At 42.2% G+C, this 19,025-nt stretch overlaps 2 protein-coding genes across 2 annotated transcripts in view; one reads left to right on the forward strand and one right to left on the reverse strand.

Moving 5' to 3' along the window:
• GALR1 (galanin receptor 1) overlaps positions 1 to 19,025 on the reverse strand; it is a 652,342-nt gene that overhangs the window by 530,307 nt on the left and 103,010 nt on the right. The gene's annotated exons all lie outside the window — the stretch shown is intronic.
• LOC141082521 (uncharacterized) lies at positions 4,497 to 8,422 on the forward strand. The gene is made up of 4 exons (XM_073566429.1): positions 4,497 to 4,858; positions 7,608 to 7,786; positions 7,859 to 8,037; positions 8,110 to 8,422. Exons 1-4 carry the CDS (start codon positions 4,537 to 4,539, stop codon positions 8,225 to 8,227), a joined length of 798 nt encoding a protein of 265 aa, XP_073422530.1. The 5' UTR covers positions 4,497 to 4,536; the 3' UTR covers positions 8,228 to 8,422.

A 19,025-nucleotide genomic window follows, 5' to 3' on the forward strand; every position in this document is an offset into this window, starting at 1 on the left:
GATCACAACCGAACAAGCAAGCAAGATATCAGGCACAAGGCACACGTATACAAGAGGTCACTTAACTCAGCCGAGGGCAGGAGTATAACTGACACCGGACCCAGGGCCAGTGAGCACTAAATAGCCTCCTGCTGCCAGAGAGAGGCAGCACAATTAACCCATAGTCTAACCAGGACGTGTCAAAGCGAAATCCCGTCCTGGATCATGACACAGCTAATGGCTCTCTGCTCCACAGGAACTTTAAGCTGGATAAGCATCTGAGGATGCACATCCAGTTGATAATAGCGTTGGCCACCAGCGCCCACCAGCAAACACCACTCTGCCCTGGCCCCAGTAGCACACTTTGTAACCACATAACCACAATCATTTTACCCCTGTCCATGGGCACACCCAGGATCAAAACTGGGGGGCAAGCTATGGTCGTTCAGGTTGTAAAATTTTAGAACGAAAACGGTGAATTAAACGAAAATTTTAAGAAAATTATATGTAATTATAGCAGTGCTTTATTAGTTATTACAATTATTTGCTTTAGATTTTTATTCTAACTACATGTCTTATACTAATATCATTTTTTTGGGTTTGAAGAAAACTTGTTCAAAACTTTCATTTCAATCCAGTCCAGATTTTCCTTGAAGAATTTCCAATAGACACTCATCAAACACAACCCAATCAGTCTGTCCTCTCCCACATTGTACTTCTGAGCCAGGTCTTTACCCTTCGAAGGGTACTGAAAGATCGTTCAACAGTAGCTGTGGTGGACAGGAGAGCACTTAAAATGAAGAGTGCGTGCCTTGTTGCAGGAAAAAAAAATATTAGCCTCCTCCAAATGTGCAGCCACTTCAATGTACTTTAACCCCTTTCTGCCATATGACGTACTATCTCGTCCATGTGCCCTGGGACTTAATGCGCAATGTGCAGCGCTGCTGCGGGGACCTCTTTCCCTGCAGGTCGCCGGATCCACAATGGCAGCGGGGACCTTCAGGGGCTTGCAGGGAGCCAGCTTCCTCAGTGCCTGCAAAGCGTAGGCACGAGGAAACCTTCTGCACTACCTGTGGCAGATTGCTGATCTGTCACAGCGATCTGTGATGTGACAGATCAGCGATCTGTCACATGACAGTTATGTCACCCTTGGGACATTGTAATAAAGTTTAAAAAAATAAATAAAAAGTAAAAATAATTTCTAAAAAAAATCGCTAAATAAATTAAAAAAAAATTCCCTAATAAATTCATTTTTTGGAAAAAAAAAAACCAATAAAAGTACACATATTTGGTATTGCCGTGTCCATAATAACCGGCCCTATAAAACTGTCACATTAGTTAACCCCCTTAGTGAACCCCTTAAAAAAGAAAAAGAAAAAACAAACCAAAAAATAAAGCTTTATCATCATACCGCCGAACAAAAAGTGCAATAATGCGCGATCAAAAAGACAGATATAAATAACCATTGTACCACTCGAAAAAGTCATCTTGCCCCGCAAAAAAACGAGCCACCATACAGAGTCATCAGCGAAAAAATAAAAAAGTTATAGCTCGCAGAATAAAGCGATGCAAAAATAATTATTTTTTATATAAAATTGTTTTCATTGCATAAAACGCCAAAACATCAATGAGGTATCACTGTAATTGTACTGACCCGAAGAATAAAACTGCCTTATCAAAAGAAATTCTTGAAATGCTGGTTTTTGTTCATTCTGCGTCCCAAAATTCGGAATAAAAAGCGATCAAAAAATGTCACGTGCCTGAAAATGGTACCAATAAAAACGTCAACTCGTCCCGCAAAAAATTAAGATCTTACATGACTTGGTGGGTCAAAATATGGAAAAATTATAGCTCTCATAATGAGGTGAAGGCAAAAACTATTTGTACAATAAAATGTGTCTTTTAGCGTGCGACAGCTGCCAAACATAAAAACCCGCTATAAATAGTAAATCAAACCCCCCTTTATCACCCCATTAGTTAGGGAAAAATAATAAAATTAAAAAAATATATTTATTTCCATTTTCCCATTAGGGTTAGTGCTAGGGTTAGGGCTAGGGTTAGAGCTAGGCCTAGAGTTAGGGTTAGGGCTGAGATTAGGGTTTGAGGTGTGTTGGGGTTAGGGTTGGCATTAGAATTGGGGGGTTTCCACTGTTTGGACACATCAGGTGCTCTCCAAACGCAACATGGCGTCTGATCTCAATTCCAGCCAATTCTGCATTGAAAAAGTCAAATGGTGCTCCTTCCATTCCAAGCTCTGCCATGTGCCCAAACAGTGTTTTACCCCCACATATGGGGTATCAGCCTACTCAGGACAAATTGCAAAAAACTTTTTGGGTCACATTTCTCCTGTTACCCTTAGGAAAATAAAAAATTGGGGGCAAAAATAACATTTCTATGGAAAAAAATATGATTTTTTCATTTTCACGCCCGGGCGTTATAAACTTCTGTGAAGCACTTGGGGGTTCAAAGTGCTCACCACACATCTAGATAAGATCCTTGGGGGATTCCAAAATGGAGTCACTTGTGGGGGATTGCCACAGTTTAGGTACATCAGGGGCTCTCCAAAGGCAACATGACACCCGCAGACCATTCCATCAAAGTCTGCATTCCAAAACGTCACTACTTCTCTTCCGAGCCCTGACGTGTGCCCATACAGTAGTTTTCTCCCACATATGGGGTATTAACGTACTCAGGACAAATTGGACAACAACTTTTTGGGTCCAATTTCTCCTGTTACCATTGAGAAAATAAAAAAATTGGGGACTAAAAGATCATGTTTGTGGAAAAAATACGATTTTTTTATTTTCACGCTCAGGCGTTATAAACTTCTGTGAAGCCCTTGGGGGTTCAAAGTGCTCACCACACATCTAGATAAGTTCGTTGGGGGGTCTAGTTTCCAAAATGGTGTAATTTGTGGGGGATTTCCACTGTTTAGGCACATCAGGGGCTTTCCAAACGCTGCATGGCGTCCAATCCCAATTCCAGCCAAAAAAAAGTAAAATAGCGCTGCTTCCCTTCTGAGCTCTGCCATGCGCCCAAATAGTGGTTTACTCCCAAATATGGGGTATCAGCGTACTCAGGACAAATTGCACAATAACTTTTGGGTCCTGTTAGCCTTGGAAAAATAAAAATTGAGGGTGAAAAGATCATTTTTGAGAAAAAATATGATTTTTTAATTGTACGGCTGTACATTATAAACTTCTGTAAAGCCCTTGTGGGTTCAAAGTTCTCACCACATATCTAGATAAGTTCCTTGGGGGGGTCTAGTTTCCAAAATGGGGTTACTTGTGGGGGGTTTCTACTGTTTAGGTACATCAGGGGCTCGCCAAACATGACATGGCACCCGATCTGAATTCCAGCCAATTTTGCATTGAATAAGTCAAAAGGCGCTCCTTCCCTTCTGAGCTCTGCAATGCGCCGAAACAGTGGTTTCCCCCACATATCAGGTATCAGTGTACTCAGGACAAATTGCACAATAACTTTTGCAGTCCAATTTCCCCTGTTACCCTTGGTAAAATAAAAAAAAATTGGACCTGAAGTAATTTGCTTGTGAAAAAAAGTTAAACTTTCTTTTTTTAAACATTCAAAAAATTCCTGTGACGCACCTAAAGGGTTAATAAACTTATTGAATATGGTTTTGAGCACCTTGAGGGGTGCAGTTTTAGAATAGTGTCACTTTTGGGTATTTTCTATCATATAGACCCCTCAAAGTGACTTCAAATGTGATGTGGTCCGTAAAAATAAAATGGTGTTGCAAAAATGAGAAATCGCTGGTCAACTTTTAACCCTTATAATTTCCTAACAAAAAAAATTTTGGTTTCAAAATTGTGCTGATGTAAAGTAAACATATGTGAAATGTTATTTATTAAGTTTTTTGTGTGCCATATCTCTGATTTAAGGGCATAAAAATTCAAAGTTGGAAAATTGTGAAATTTTCGCCAAATTTCTGTTTTTTTCACAATAAACGCAAGTTATTTGAATGAAATTTTCCACAAGAAAACAATGTCAGAATCAGTGGGATCCATGGAAGCGTTTCAGAGTTATTACCTCATAAAGGAACAGTGGTCAGAATTGTAAAAATTGACCGGTCATGAAAGTGCAAACCACCATTGGGGGTTAAGGGGTTAATTTGTCTTCTGCTAAATCCTTCTTTTTCCACAGATTATACCACAAATCTAATTCCGCAGAGATATCACCCAACCCATAAAACTCCATGAAAGACTTTGCATTTTTTTCCAAATCTTTTGAAGCCATATTTAGCATGTATGAAGGATGAAGATAGGATAAAGCCTCTTTCACACTTCAGTTTTTTGCCATCAGTCACAATCCGCCAAAATTTGAAATTGGCGGATCCGCTTTTTCTTGTTGCGGATCCGCCAATTTCCCCATTGGGATACATTAGTGGCGGATTTTGACGGATGGTCGTCCGTTGCGTCCGATATTCGGCGGATCTGCAAAATTCTTTGCGGATTCTGTCTGAGGGGGACGGAGAATGTAACGTTTTTTTTTCAAAATGGCGGATGACGGCGGATCCGCCGTCATCAGCCATGCGGTAGAATGGGGCCCTATGGGCGGCGGATCCGCCGGGATCCGCGATTTTGCGGAATCCGCCGGCAGGATCCGCAAAATCGCACTGCGCATGCCCAGAAAAAAAGATACTTTTCCAGACAGTCCCAAAACTATATAAGATGGGCTAATTGGGCCCAGACATGCAGTAGCAGCCAGACAGCAAGCCAGCCAGACCACCACCAAGCCTGCAAGACAGCCACCAAGCCTGCAAGACAGCCACCAAGCCTGCCAGACCACCCAGCCTGCCAGACACCCACCAAGCCTGCAGCCACAGCTATCAAGAGGCCTGCCAGTACCAGCTTTACCAAGTGTGAGTATACCTATGACATTTCTGTGTATGGCCTGCAAGTGTGTAGCGTGTGTGTGTGTGTGTGTGTGTGTGTGTGTGTGTGTGGTCTGCGAGTGTTGCATGTCTGTTTTTTTTTTTTTTATATTTTTTTTTTCTGTTGCTTGTGTACTGCATTTTATTTTCATACAACTGTAATTATATTGTATTTTTTATGCTGTGATTGCTGCGATTGAGTGGTGTATGGTATGTGGTGTAATTGGGCCCAGACAATCCGGCACCAGCAACACTGAATACTCCAAGCAAGATATCCGACTCCAGCCTGCCTGACAGAAGATTCAACTAGAGCTATAAAACCTGTCTGCCCATCTGCAAGTCTACCACCTGCAAGACCCCTGGAGCGTGTGTGTGTATGTGTGTGGCCTGTGTGTGCATTTTTTTTTTTTTTTCTTTCCATTTTTTTTTTTTTTTTCTGTTGCATGTGTACTGCTTTTTATTTTCATACAACTGTAATTATATTGTATTTTTTATGCTGTGATTGCTGCGATTGAGTGGTGTATTGTATGTGGTGTAATTGGGCCCAGACAATCCGGCACCAGCAACACTGAATACTCCAAGCAAGATATCCGACTCCAGCCTGCCTGACAGAAGATTCAACTAGAGCTATAAAACCTGTCTGCCCATCTGCAAGTCTACCACCTGCAAGACCCCTGGAGCGTGTGTGTGTATGTGTGTGGCCTGTGTGTGCATTTTTTTTTTTTTTTTTCTTTCCATTTTTTTTTTTTTTTTCTGTTGCATGTGTACTGCTTTTTATTTTCATACAACTGTAATTATATTGTATTTTTTATGCTGTGATTGCTGCGATTGAGTGGTGTATTGTATGTGGTGTAATTGGGCCCAGACAATCCGGCACCAGCAACATTGAATACTCCAAGCAAGATATCAGACTCCAGCCTGCCTGACAGAAGATTCAACTAGAGCTATAAAACCTGTCTGCACAGCTGCAAGTCTACCACCTGCAAGACCCCTGGAGCGTGTGTGTGTGTGTGTGTTGCATTTTTTTTTTTTTTTCTGTTGCATGTGTACTGCATGTTATTTTCATACAACTTTAATATTGTATTTCTTGCTGTGATTGTGTGGTGTAAAGGCTGGTTTCATATTTGCACTTTATAGCGCAGGGATAACCTGCACACGTCCACCACTAATCCCCGTCCCATCTGGTCATCACCGCCTACTAGCACACATGGACGCTTGCGATCTGCACACCCTATCTTTAGTATGGGGTGCGTAGATTGCAAGCGTTCATGTGCGCTAGTAGGTGGGGATTAGTGGCGGACGTGTGCAGGAAATAGCTGCGCTATAAAGTGCAAATGTGAAACCGGCCTAAATGGTATTGTATGTGGTGTTATTGGGCCCAGACATCTACATCAAACACCAGCCTGACTGTATCAGTCAGGCTGGTGTTTTAATGTAGATGTCTGTGCCCAATAACACCACATACAATACCATTTAGGCCGATTTCACATTTGCACTTTATAGCGCAGCGATGGCCTGCACACGTCCGCCACAAATCCCCGCCTACTAGCGCACATGAATGCTTGCGATCTGCGCACCCTATCTTTATCATAGGGTGCGTAGATGGTGCGCTGGCAGGATTTTACCATGTGCTGCGCACTTTTGAAGGTGTGCCCTTGCGCGCCAAACGCAGCATGTTGCATTTTGGCGCGCACGGCACACCTTCAAAAGTGCGCAGCACACTGTAAAATCCTGCCAGCGCACCATCTGTGCACCCTATGATAAAGATAGGGTGCGCAGATCGCAAGCATTCATGTGCAGTAGTAGGTGGGGATTTGTGGCGGACGTGTGCAGGCCATCGCTGCGCTATAAAGTGCAAATGTGAAACCGGCCTAAATGGTATTGTATGTGGTTTGTGCCCAGACATCTGGCAACAGCCACACTGAAGAAACCGAACCAGACATCAAACACCAGCCTGACTGATAGAATTTCAAACTCCGCTGCAAATCTTCCACCTGCAAGACACCTGGAGTGTGTAGCCTGGCTGTGTGTTATGCGTGTTTGCGTTTTTTTATTTTTCATGTATTGTGGTATTTAAAATAAAGAGCAGAGTAGCTCCTATTTTTTGGAAAAAAAAAAATAATAAAAAAAAAAATAAATAAATTGTTTTGAAAAAATCTACTTTGTATCATTTTAAAAAAGGTAAAATTAAGTTACCATAAAGGTAATTGAAGTGTTCTGGTATACAAGTGTGGTTAAAAGTGAGATTGCAACATACCATGAAAAAATGGGTATACACAACTGAGTTTCAGGGAATTCAAAACCATGCAAACACAGTGGGTATACACAGAAATTAAACACCTTCAATCACTGGTTACATACTCTGTTGAGAGTTTCAGGGAATGCAAACACTGGTATACACAGCAATTACACACTACACGCCTTCAATCACTGGTTACACGGTGAGACCTTTAATCACTGGTTACACTCTCGGTGAGAGTTTCAGGGAATGCAAACTGGTATACACAGCAATTACATACCTTCAATTACTGGTTACACTCAGTTACAAAACACAAAGAAAGTAGGTTTACACAAAATATTAGACACCTTCAATCACTGGTTACACTCTGAGATAAGGGAATGTAGACATGCAAACACTTAAAATTGCGTATAATTAGTTTCAGGGAATTACACATACAAAATGTGGTGTTTTTTTTTTTTTTTTTTTTTTTAAAACTTTCATATCATTTTCTTTCAGTTCACACAATGAAGCGCCACCATACCGGCAGACACGGCCAGCCCAACCGTAGCAGAGATTCAGACCGCAGCAGGGATCAACGCAGCAGACATGACCGGTCAGACCGCAGCAGAAACAACCCTGACCGCAGCAGAGAGGAACAGCCACACCGCGGCGTACAGGCAACCATTAGTTTCCCTGTAAGTATAAAGACCTGAAAGCTTATTATGATCCTTTGTATAGTAGCTTAACAAGTCTCTTTATACTTGCAGATCACTTCAAGCACTACCAGCAGGGTAGCAGCAGAGAGAGCCAGCCAGGCTGCAGCAGAGAGGCCCAGCCAGACCGCAACAGAGACTGCCAGCCAGGCTGCAGCAGAGAGGCCCAGCCAGACCGCAACAGAGACTGCCAGCCAGGCCGAAGCAGATACTGCCAGCCAAACATTTTCCCTGTAAGTATAAAAGCCTGAAAGCTTATTATGATACTTTGTATAGTAGCTTAACAAGTGTGTTTATACTTGCAGATCAGTTCAGGAAGCAACACAGCTGCCCCAAGCCGTAATGTCTTCTCCTGAAAGCTCCCCCTCACATCATCAGCGAGCTGAGGTAAAAAAAATTTTGTTTATTTTTTATTTAAAATAATTTTTTTGTGGTTAAAAACACTATCCTATTATGTTTTAACAGGAAGCTGATTCAGAGGAGCTTCCAGGAGGAGACGTGCAGGGTGGAGAGACACACGGAGGGGGTGCGCAGATTGTAAGTTTAGCACATACACAGATACATAATGCTACACCCAACACAAACATTCATCACAGTGCACACCATAACTGCATCCATCCAAACATTTTTTTTTCCCACAGTCTTCAGAATCCGGTGCCCGCACTAGAGTGACTCCCAGGACATCCCAGGGTCGTCAAGGTGATGCCTCTGGTGGTCGGCAAACGGTAAGTAACCCTATTTTGATAATTGTTTAAATGAACATCATGTGTTTGAATATAATGTAATTTTTTGCTTTTTGTTTTGTTTTTTATCTTCACAGGTTTCACAGCGTGCTCCCCGCAGACATCAGGAGGAGGGTGTCATTATTGATAGTGATGACCTCATCCATGAGGTGGAAATCCGGGAGCCGCTGTGGAACATGGCAAACCGTCTTCATGCCGACCAACCAACCACACGACGGCTCTGGGATGAAGTCTGTTCTTCAGTTATTGACAACTGGGAGGAACTCAATGCGAGGGCCAGGGATTTTGTGCGTAAGTATTACAACTTCAGTAACTTATATTTCCAGCATGTGAAGTGTTGAATACTAAACCTTTTTTTTTTTTTTTTTGCTTCACAGGTGACAGGGTTATCACACGGTGGCGGTCGCTCCGGGATCGCTTCAAGAGGGACTACAACAAAGAGATTCAGACCCCGAGTGGATCGTCGGGAGGACGCCGGGGACCCCAGTACAAAAACTACCAAGCCCTGGCGTTCCTGCGATCTACAATGGCGTGCAGAAGGTAAATATTCCCCAAACAATTCCTGTAGTAGAAATGTTTAACCAATTTTTTTTTCAGCAGACTTAAATTAAATATCAATATTTTTAATATACATTTTTTTCTTCTTTTTTTTTTTTTAGCACCATCTGCAGCACTCGGGAGTCTGCATCAGAGTTGCGTCCCTCTGGAGTGATCCCTAGTGAGACCGCCCCCGGTGACCACATCGAGGTATCCGACCCCTCTGTACCTACCCTCTTGTCTGATCCCTCTATCCCCTCCACCAGCACTGGAGCAGCAGGGCAGACTTCATCACATGAAGCTGCTGGTGACGACTTGTTCCCTGTTCCCCACCCCTCAGACACTGCCGCAACATCTCGACCAACTTTTGGTTCTGGCCGGCAGCGTCTGAGGAGTCAGGAAAGGATGACCTTGTCTGACTGTTTGAGTCTAAACTCAACTGTTCAACACGGTTTCCACACTTATGGACAACGGTTATCTTCTGGGTTGACCATGATCAATCAAAGTATCATGGAACTCAGAAGATACATGGAACAGATGAGTTTAGAATCAAACCAGACACCGAGACATACCTTTTTTCAATCTGTTGTCCGGCAAATGGAAGGTTTAAGTACTCACCAGCAGATGCGTGTGATGCAAGCCTGTCAGAATGCTCTAGTGGAAGTGCTTGCTGAAGCATCTCTTCCTCCCCCTGTCTATCCTTCCACAGTCCATCCTCCCCCTGTCTATCCTTCCACAGTCCATCCTCCCCCCGTCCATCCTTCCACCACCATCAATCACACAGCCGTCCCTCCTCCTACCACTCCCTCTCCTTTCTCTAGTTCCCCATTCCATTCTTCCCAGTACCTACCTTCCCCATTGCATTATACCCCAATGCCCTCGCCATACCCACCCCCACATACACCTTCAATGTACCCACAAACCTCGTCTGTCCATCCACTCCCGTCCCAACCACATGTGTTAAACCCCCCTTCCACTTCTGGTCCTCACCAACTCCCTCCCCAGTCCCCTACCCCCCCCCTCGATGTGGTCAACCCTGTTAACCCCCCCTCCAATACTATCTCCACCCAACAGTATCATAGTTTGTAATTTTTCTGTTGTAATATACCAAAAAAAAATTAAAAAAGTAATATACCAAAAAAAATTAAAAAAGGTAATATTATACCAAAAAAAAGTTACCAAAAAGGTAATACCAAAAAAGTTACAAAAAAAGTTAAGAAAAAAAATTAAAAAAAAAATACAGTTAATACAAATTGTCAGAAATAAACTGTTTTTTTTTCAAAAAACTTTATTGTGATGTTTATTTTTTGCTTCTTTATTCAAATTACACCAGTGGTGTAAAAGGTAAACACAACACTTGTTAACACAACACACAACCCTGGGTAATATTTCACAGTACACCGGTGGTGTACAAGGTACAAAAAAACACTTGGTAGCACAACATTTGATAACCAACACTTGTGAACATTTCAAAGTGTAAAACGCTTGGTACACAACACTTGGTAACTTTACGCTTGGTACACAACACTTGGATAACTTTACGCTTGGTACCCAACAATTGTTAACACTGCAAAGTGTAAAATTAACCAAATCACATGGTAAAACACAATGCTTGTGCAAAGCAAACACTTGGTAAAATTTCAGATAAAAAAAAAAAAAAAAAATTACTCACAATTGGTAAGAAGAAAATTATATCATGTGATATTGCCAGTCCACTTGTCCCTCTGGTGTAACAAAATAATCTGCAAAGGTATCCCTAATTCTTGCCACTGAACCAGTACTCCGAAAAGTTTGCTGCTCATAATCCCACAAGGTGGTTTCATACACATTGTCATCGATGGAAACTGGTTCCTTTGAAAGGACAAAATTGTGCAGGATTACACAGGCCTTTACCACCTCATCCACAGTCTCTGTTTTCATTTTCATGGCCGTTAACAGGACTCTCCATTTTGCAGTTAAAATTCCAAACGCGCACTCCACCACTCTGCGCGCTCTGGTTAACCGATAGTTATAGATTCTTTTCTGGTGTGTTAATCCACGACTACCATATGGCTTCAGTAGGTGTTTTGAAAGTTGAAAAGCATCGTCGCCAACGCACACAAAAGGCATTGGTGGGCCTGTTGTTCCAGGGAGTGGTCTTGGAGGTGGGAAGTTAAAATTGTCTCCATACAAGCGACGGCCCATGGTGGAACTCTTGAATACCTGTGAGTCGTTAGAACGACCGTATGCACCAATGTCCACGGCAATGAATTTGCAGTTTGCATCCGAAATGGCCATTAGCACAATGGAAAAGTATTTTTTATAGTTGTAAAACTGTGAACCAGATCCCATGGGTTTCACAATCCTGATATGCTTGCCATCCACGGCACCGATGCAGTTTGGAAACTGGCAGATATCTTGAAACTTCTCTGCAATCTCCAGCCACCTCTCCTGTGTTGGCTCTGGGATGTATTCCTCCTGTAGAGAATCCCATAATGCCCGGCAGGTCTGTTGTACAATTCCAGCAATAGTGGAAATCCCAATCCAGAACTGGAAATGGAGGGAGGTGAAGGATTCTCCAGTTGCCAGGAATCTTAAAAAAAGGGAAAAAAAGTAAAATTAATACAAACTACAAGCCATAACATAACAATAAAAGCCTGCAGAATCTGAAACATTTTAAAAGGTAGATAACTTACCGAAGGGTCACCATCAAACGCTCCGCCGGTGATATAGAAAACCGCATGTAGGTGTCCCTTCTCCGGATTTGTTCTCCAACACGATCCACCAATATCTCAAAGAATTCCATCCGCATGCGCACGTAGTTGAAGAACTTGTCCGGATTCTCCCTCAATTCCAGGTACAGTGTGGAAAAAACGCCACGGGTGAACCTCTGCGCATTAATGGGATGAATCCACTGGCGCCGTCTCCTCATACGCAGGATTCGCAGTCTTCTTTTCTCCCTCTCGATAGCAATAATTGCCAACCGATTCAAGTGAAGATCCAATTCCACACAGAAGCTGTCAATACTCGCAATAACTCCTTCCAGACTCGCACTAACTCCTTCCATCGCTGCCACTAGCTCTAAAACCTTTCAAAGAAATTGTATCACAACACCCTAGATATATTTCTCCCTAGTTTCCAGCATCCAATCACATTTGAGAGCATTTTCCAAGAGCGAATCATATTTGGGAGCATCCCATTTTGGAGGTGTGGAAAAACGGATCCGCAAAAAACGGATCCAACGGATGACAAAAACGGATTCAAACTGATGGAACGGATCCGTTTTGTTGAGGATCCGCAGTAAATCGGTATGGCGGATCCTCAACAAAACGGATCCGTTCCATCAGTTTGAATCCGTTTTGTTTCCATTTTTGCGGATCCGCCATTTTCAAATTTTTGGCGGATTTTGACTGATGGCAAAAAACTGAAGTGTGAAAGAGGCCTAAGGCAAAAGCAGGTGTATTTTCGTGTGATAATCTAACATGCAATGATAAAGTTAGGGAGTCAAGATAAGGGATGATCAACGATTGTCTCCAGTATTCAATCGCAGTTTCAGATGGTGGATTACTTGTGTGTATTTGCTTTTAAGCAATTTGTGGTACTGATACCTCAGCCCCGACTTTCTCCGCTATATCATGTGATTTTTTAAGTACCGTATTTCTTGCTTTATAAGATGCTCCGGATTATAAGATGCACCCCAAATTTTGAGGAGAAAAATAGGAAAAAAACTTTTTTTTAACCCCTTAAGCCCCAAGGGTGGTTTGCACGTTAATGACCGGGCCATTTTTTACAATTCTGACCACTGCCCCTTTATGAGGTAATAACTCTGAAACGCTTCCATGGATCCCGGTGATTCTGACATTGTTTTCTCGCGACATATTGTACTTCATGATAGTTGTAAAATTTCATTCAAATAACCTGTGTTTATTTGTGAAAAAAAACAGAAATTTGGCAAAAATTTTGAAAATTGCACAATTTTCCAACTTTGAATTTTTATGCCCTTAAATCACAGAGATACGGCACACAAAAAACTTGATAAGTAACATTTCCCACATGTTTACTTTACATCAGCACAATTTTGGAAACAAAATTTTTTTTGTTAGGAAGTTATAAGGGTTAAAAATTGACCAGCGATTTCTCATTTTTGCAACACCATTTTATTTTTATGGACCACATCACATTTGAAGCCACTTTGAGGGGTCTATATGATAGAAAATACCCAAAAGTGACACCATTCTAAAAACTGCACCCATTAAGGTGCTCAAAACCACATTCAAAAAGTTTACTAACCCTTTAGGTGCGTCACAGGAATTTTTTGAATATTTAAAAAAAAAGAACATTTAACTTTTTTTCACAAAAAAAATAATTCAGGTTCAATTTTTTTTATTTTACCAAGGGTAACAGGAGAAATTGGACTGCAACATTTATTGTGCAATTTGTCCTGAGTATGCTGATACCTGATATGTGGGGGGGAACCACTGTTTCGGCGAATGCCTGAGCTCAGATGGGAAGGAGCGCCGTTTGACTTTTTCAATGCAAAATTGGCTGGAATTCTGATCGGACGCCATGTCACGTTTGGAGAGCCCCTGATGTACCTAAGCAGTGGAAACCCCCCCACAAGTGACCTCATTTTGGAAACTAGACCCCCCAAGGAACTTATCTAGATTTGTGGTGAGAACTTTGAACCCACAAGGGCTTCACAGAAGTTTTTAACGTACAGCGGTACAATTAAAAAATCATATTTTTTCCACAAAAATAATCTTTTCTCCCTCAATTCTTATTTTTCCAAGGGTAACAGGAATCTAAGAGTTATTGTGCAATTTGTCCTGTGTACGCTGATACCCCATATGTGGGGGTAAACCACTATTTGGGCGCATGGCAGAGCTCGGAAGGGAAGCAGCGCCATTTGACGTTTTTGGCTGGAATTGAGATCGGACACCATGTCGCGTTTGGAGAGCCCCTGATGTACCTAAACAGTGGAAACCCCCCACAAATGACCAAATTTTGGAAACTAGACCCACTAAGGAACTTATCTAGTTGTGTGGTGAGCACTTTGAACCCCCCAGTGCTTCACAGAAGTTTATAACGACCGGACGTGAAAATAAAAAAATCGTATTTTTTCCACAAACATGATCTTTTAGTCCCCATTTTTTTATTTTCCCAAGGGTAACAGGAGAAATTGGACCCCAAAAGTTGTTGTCCAATTTGTCCTGAGTACGCTGATACCCCATATGTGGGAGAAAACTACTGTATGGGCACACGTCGGGTCTCAGAAGTGAAATAGTGACATTTTGGAATGCAGACTGATGGAATGGTCTGCGGGTGTCATGTGCGCTTGGAGAGCCCCTGATGCACGTAAACTATTGAAACTCCCCACAATTGACCCCATTTTGGAAAATAGACCCCCCACAGAACTTATCTAGATGTGTGGTGGGCACTTTGAACCCCCAAGTGCTTCACAGAAGTTTATGACGCCCGGGCGTGAAAATAAAAAGATCATTTTTTTCCACAAAAATGATATTTTTGCCCCCAATTTTTGATTTTCCTAAGGGTAACAGGAGAAATGTGACCCAAAAAGTTTTTTGCAATTTGTCCTGAGTAGGCTGATACCCCATATGTGGGGGTAAAACACTGTTTGGGCGCATGGCAGAGCTTGGAAGGAAAGGAGCACCATTTGACTTTTTCAACGCAGAATTGGCTGGAATTGAGATCAGACGCCATGTTGCATTTGGAGAGCACCTGATGTGTCCAAACAGTGCAAACCCCCAATTGTATCTCCAACCCTAACCCCAACACACTCCTAACCCTAATCTCAGCCCTAACCCTAGCCCTAACCCTAACCCTAACCCTAGCCCTAACCCTAGCCCTAACCCTAATGGGAGAATGGAAATAAATACATTTTCTTTTAATTTTATTATTTTTCCCTAACTAAGGGGGTGATAATGGGGGGTTTTATTTACTATTTATGGCGGTTTTTATGTTTGGCAGCTGTCGCACGCTAAAAGACGCTTTTTATTGTAAAAATAGTTTTTGCATCACCACATATTGAGAGCTATAATTTTTCCGTATTTTGACCCACCGAGTCATGTGAGGTCTTATTTTTTGCGGGACGAGTTGACATTTTTATTGGTACCATTTTCATGCATGTGACATTTTTGGATCGCTTTTTATTCTGATTTTTGGGACACAGAATGAACAAAAATCAGCGTTTCATGAATTTCTTTTGGGGGGTGCGTTTACACCGTTCCGCGTGCAATAAAATTGATAAAGTGGCTTTATTCTTCGGGTCAGTACGGTTACAGTGATACCTCATTTAAGTCTTTTTTTATGTTTTGTCGGTTTTATGCAATGAAAACTATTTTATATAAAAAATAATTATTTTTGCATCGCTTTATTCTGTGAGCTATACCTTTTTTATTTTTTTGCTGATGATGCTGTGTTGTGGCTCTTTTTTTGCGGGACAAGATGCCATTTCAGCAGTACCATGGATATTTATATTCGTCTTTTTGATCACGCGTTATTGCACTTTTTGTTCGGTGGTATGATATTAAATCATTATTTTTTGCTTCGTTTTTTATTTTTATTTTTTAAGGGGTTTGCTAAAGGGGTTAACTAATGGGACAGTTTCATAGGGCGGGTCGTTCCGGACGCAGCGATACCAAATATGTGTACTTTTATTGTTTTTTTATTTCCAAAAAATTAATTTATTGGGGGAATATATTTTTTTTTTTCTAATTTATTTGGCGATTTTTAAAAAAATTATTTTAACACTTTTTTTTTTTAACTTTATTACATTGTCCCAGGTGGGACATCACTGTCCTGTGACAGACCTCTGTCCTGTGACAGGGGTGGTGGCTGCAGTGAAGTGAGATCCCAGGGTTGCTGCTGGAAGAGGCAGGAGTGGAACATTACTGCTGGAATGAGGTGGTGTTTTGATGTGCAGCGCACAGCTGCGGGTGTCCGATGCTGCCGCTGTGCTATGTCCCCGGTGTTGCTGTCACTGCGCTCTGTCCCTGGTGCCGCCGCCGCGCTCTGTCCCCTGATGCTTGCCACCGCCGCGATCTGTCCCGTGCTGCGTGGGGGGCTCTGCCGTTCCATCTATGCTTTCCTGTGCGTGTGCAGTGGATTCCTTCTGGGAAAATGGCCGCCTTGCATGCGCAGATGGAAATTTTGGCACTGAAATCTCAGGAGATTTCAATGCCGAGATCTCTATCTGCGCATGTGCTTCCTCCCGGCGGCCATTTTCCTGGGAGGAATCCATCACCCTATAGGGGGCTGTATATGATATGGGAGCCCTATGGGGGCTGTATATGATATGGGAGTCCATCTCATATACCGCCCCCATAGGGCTCCCATACAGCTCCCCATAGGGCTCCCAGTCCCACATCATATACTGTACAATAGCTCCCCACATTACCATCATGTCACTGTCTGATTTAACAAGTATTTACATTTTTTTTTTTACTTCGTCTTCTCCTCCTAGCAGCTCCATCAGTCTCCCCAGCTTGTGTTGGCACCGCACTGCAGGACTCGGGGCACTCAGTGATGATGTCATCACTGACTCCAATCCCCGCCATGCTGATCTGCATTGCAGAGCAGCCGGCAGACACTGAGGCCGGGATTAAAACTCCTACTAGCGGCTGCGGGTGACCTCCGCTTCGCCGATGCATCATGCTGCCCTGGCACCCTGCCCTCTGCTTACTGCCAGCACTGCCTGAGGCAGCCGTTACTGTTACCTATTCAGATAGGTAGCGGTCGGTGGCCTCATCATGATAGGTGCGTGCCCCTGCTTCTAGGGGGGCAGCTGCCCCCCTGCCCCTCGGTGGGTACACCCATGCCCCTGTCAAAGATGTTAAGCAAAGTGTATACAGTATGTCCAACAGATTGCTGTACATCCACCATCTCTCACCTATAGTCTACCATGTAAAAGCATATGAAGTCAACATATACTGTATATACTGTATTTTTTATTTACCGGCAGGTTGTGGTGGATGCCGCTGATGAATATCATCTTTTGGCCATCCATCATTATAGATCTTAGCATTTTTTCTTTTTATTAATGTCACAAGACAATTGTTGGGAAACTGTACAAATCATGTAGCAATAAAAATTAATAAAGCGTGAAGTCTGCACTCATCCACTTCCATGTATACATGTGTCTAGCAATAAATAAATGTACAAAAGGGAACAGTGAAAAGCAAAGACATCAAAGTTGTGGAATTCAGCAGATACTTTGCACACAGCTTTCCTATTTTCCAGATGACTTGATGTTTTTGCAGCTATTAAGTTTGACTTCACTATCTCTTGCCCTCTTGGTACTTGATGTGTTATGATAGCGAGTTGCAGTTATTTTCAGAGTTTTCTGTATACACTAAAAGAGTTTAGGAACATGAAGCTTCTGAAGGACAAATATTTTACTGTGGGAATAAAGGGTGATAATGATTAATTTCATGTACAGCCCTGACCTTAAGCTGCAAGATTAAGGTCACTTTGTAAATATTTTACATATATAGTACAGCATGGCTGTCCAAGCTTTGCATATTATAGGGTACATATGATGTTAATTTGTAAAGTAATGTTGCAGTGTGAATACTTAGGTAGAACTTATATTTGTTTTGCTGTTGTCATTTATGTTTGTTATGCTGTACCATATAGTTTCATAAATTTCAGCAAAAAAACTTCAGAAAACTTAGCAATATTCTGACATTTCAATTACATTTTCAATTATTTATTTTCTTCCTCAAATGAAAAGTGAGTGCGCAATAGAGATGAGCTAATATTTCGATGTTCGGTTCGGATTATGAGCGCCAAATTGGCAATATTCGCCGATTAATTAGTCGAACAGACACCAGGAAAGTGGCCTCAATTCACCCACAGTACAAATTTTAGCATGGATCTGCAGAAATCAGCCAGGCATGAGGTTTCTGGGTTTGGGAAAGCATTTACAGCTTTCAATTGAATGTCACAGTAAGACGGGGTGGGTGAGGGATCGGTGCAGGCCCCCTTTCCTGGGAGCCCAGATACCACATGTAACACCCCTACCTACTTTCTTGCTGAGGCACACTCAGGTGGCACAAATATCAGTTTTGTAGACTATCATTGTCAGAAAAATTTAAGGATAGTAACATGGGTGGCTTAGTCCAAGGAAGTGGAGGACTGATGGTGTTGGAGGCCTACTGCTACAGGCAACACGCATGAAGGAGACTAAACCAGGAGATTTTTTTAAATCTGTGGGAACTTAATGCTCCCCCTATGTAGGTTTCATGTGGTATTTCCTGAAGAAGAGGTTGCAAAAAACCTTGAAACTTGTAAAACCACTGTCAAACTTTAAATAACCTTCTGGAATCTTATCATTTGGGCAGCACGGATGAAATCCACGTATTCATTTGCAGATTTCAGTGGTTTTGTCACACACTACCCAACAAGGTGAGCATAACTACCTATTTATTCTCTTTTACCACTTGGATAAGACTCTATTGCGCTTTTGCATTTTGTATTAAACTTCTCAAAATGCTCTCCTCCTGTCTGCATCTGTCAATGAAACATCACAGGTCTCAATGAGTCTAACCTAAAGGAAGATGGAGCATAGAAGGAAGGCTCCTCTGGATGCATATGTCCTAGGTTGCAATTGAAAAGTCTGTAACTGGACATTCCACTCACTTATGTGCCATTTATTTTGCTATTGTCTTTTTATTTAGCCTATAATCTCATCAGACACCAGGGAATAAATGTGATAGCTACTCCTGCACCTGACTAGCTACACCTCTGAACTCGTCATGCAGCCAGAAGCATGTTTGGAGATGGCTTACTATCAAGGACTCGGCAATAAGTATGCTTTTTTGAAGGCATAAGGGTACCGTTACACCTAGCGATGCACCAGCGATCCCGACCAGCGATGTGACCCGGTCAGGATCGCTGGTGCATCGCTAAGTGGTCGCTAGTGAGCTGCCACACAGGCAGAT

This window comes from Dendrobates tinctorius, unplaced genomic scaffold (genome assembly GCF_039654945.1).
Source record: "Dendrobates tinctorius isolate UK_male_01 unplaced genomic scaffold, ASM3965494v1 ptg000004l, whole genome shotgun sequence".
Classification (NCBI taxonomy): Eukaryota; Metazoa; Chordata; class Amphibia; order Anura; family Dendrobatidae; genus Dendrobates; species Dendrobates tinctorius.

Excerpts from the sequence above, each read along its gene's own strand:
- LOC141082521 (XM_073566429.1), top strand. The coding sequence starts at position 4,537 with ATGGGGCCCTATGGGCGGCGGATCCGCCGGGATCCGCGATTTTGCGGA. Across the intron at positions 4,859-7,607 it reads CAGTACCAGCTTTACCAAGT|TTCACACAATGAAGCGCCAC; the intron begins GTGAGTATACCT and ends ATTTTCTTTCAG. Across the intron at positions 7,787-7,858 it reads AGGCAACCATTAGTTTCCCT|ATCACTTCAAGCACTACCAG; the intron begins GTAAGTATAAAG and ends TTATACTTGCAG.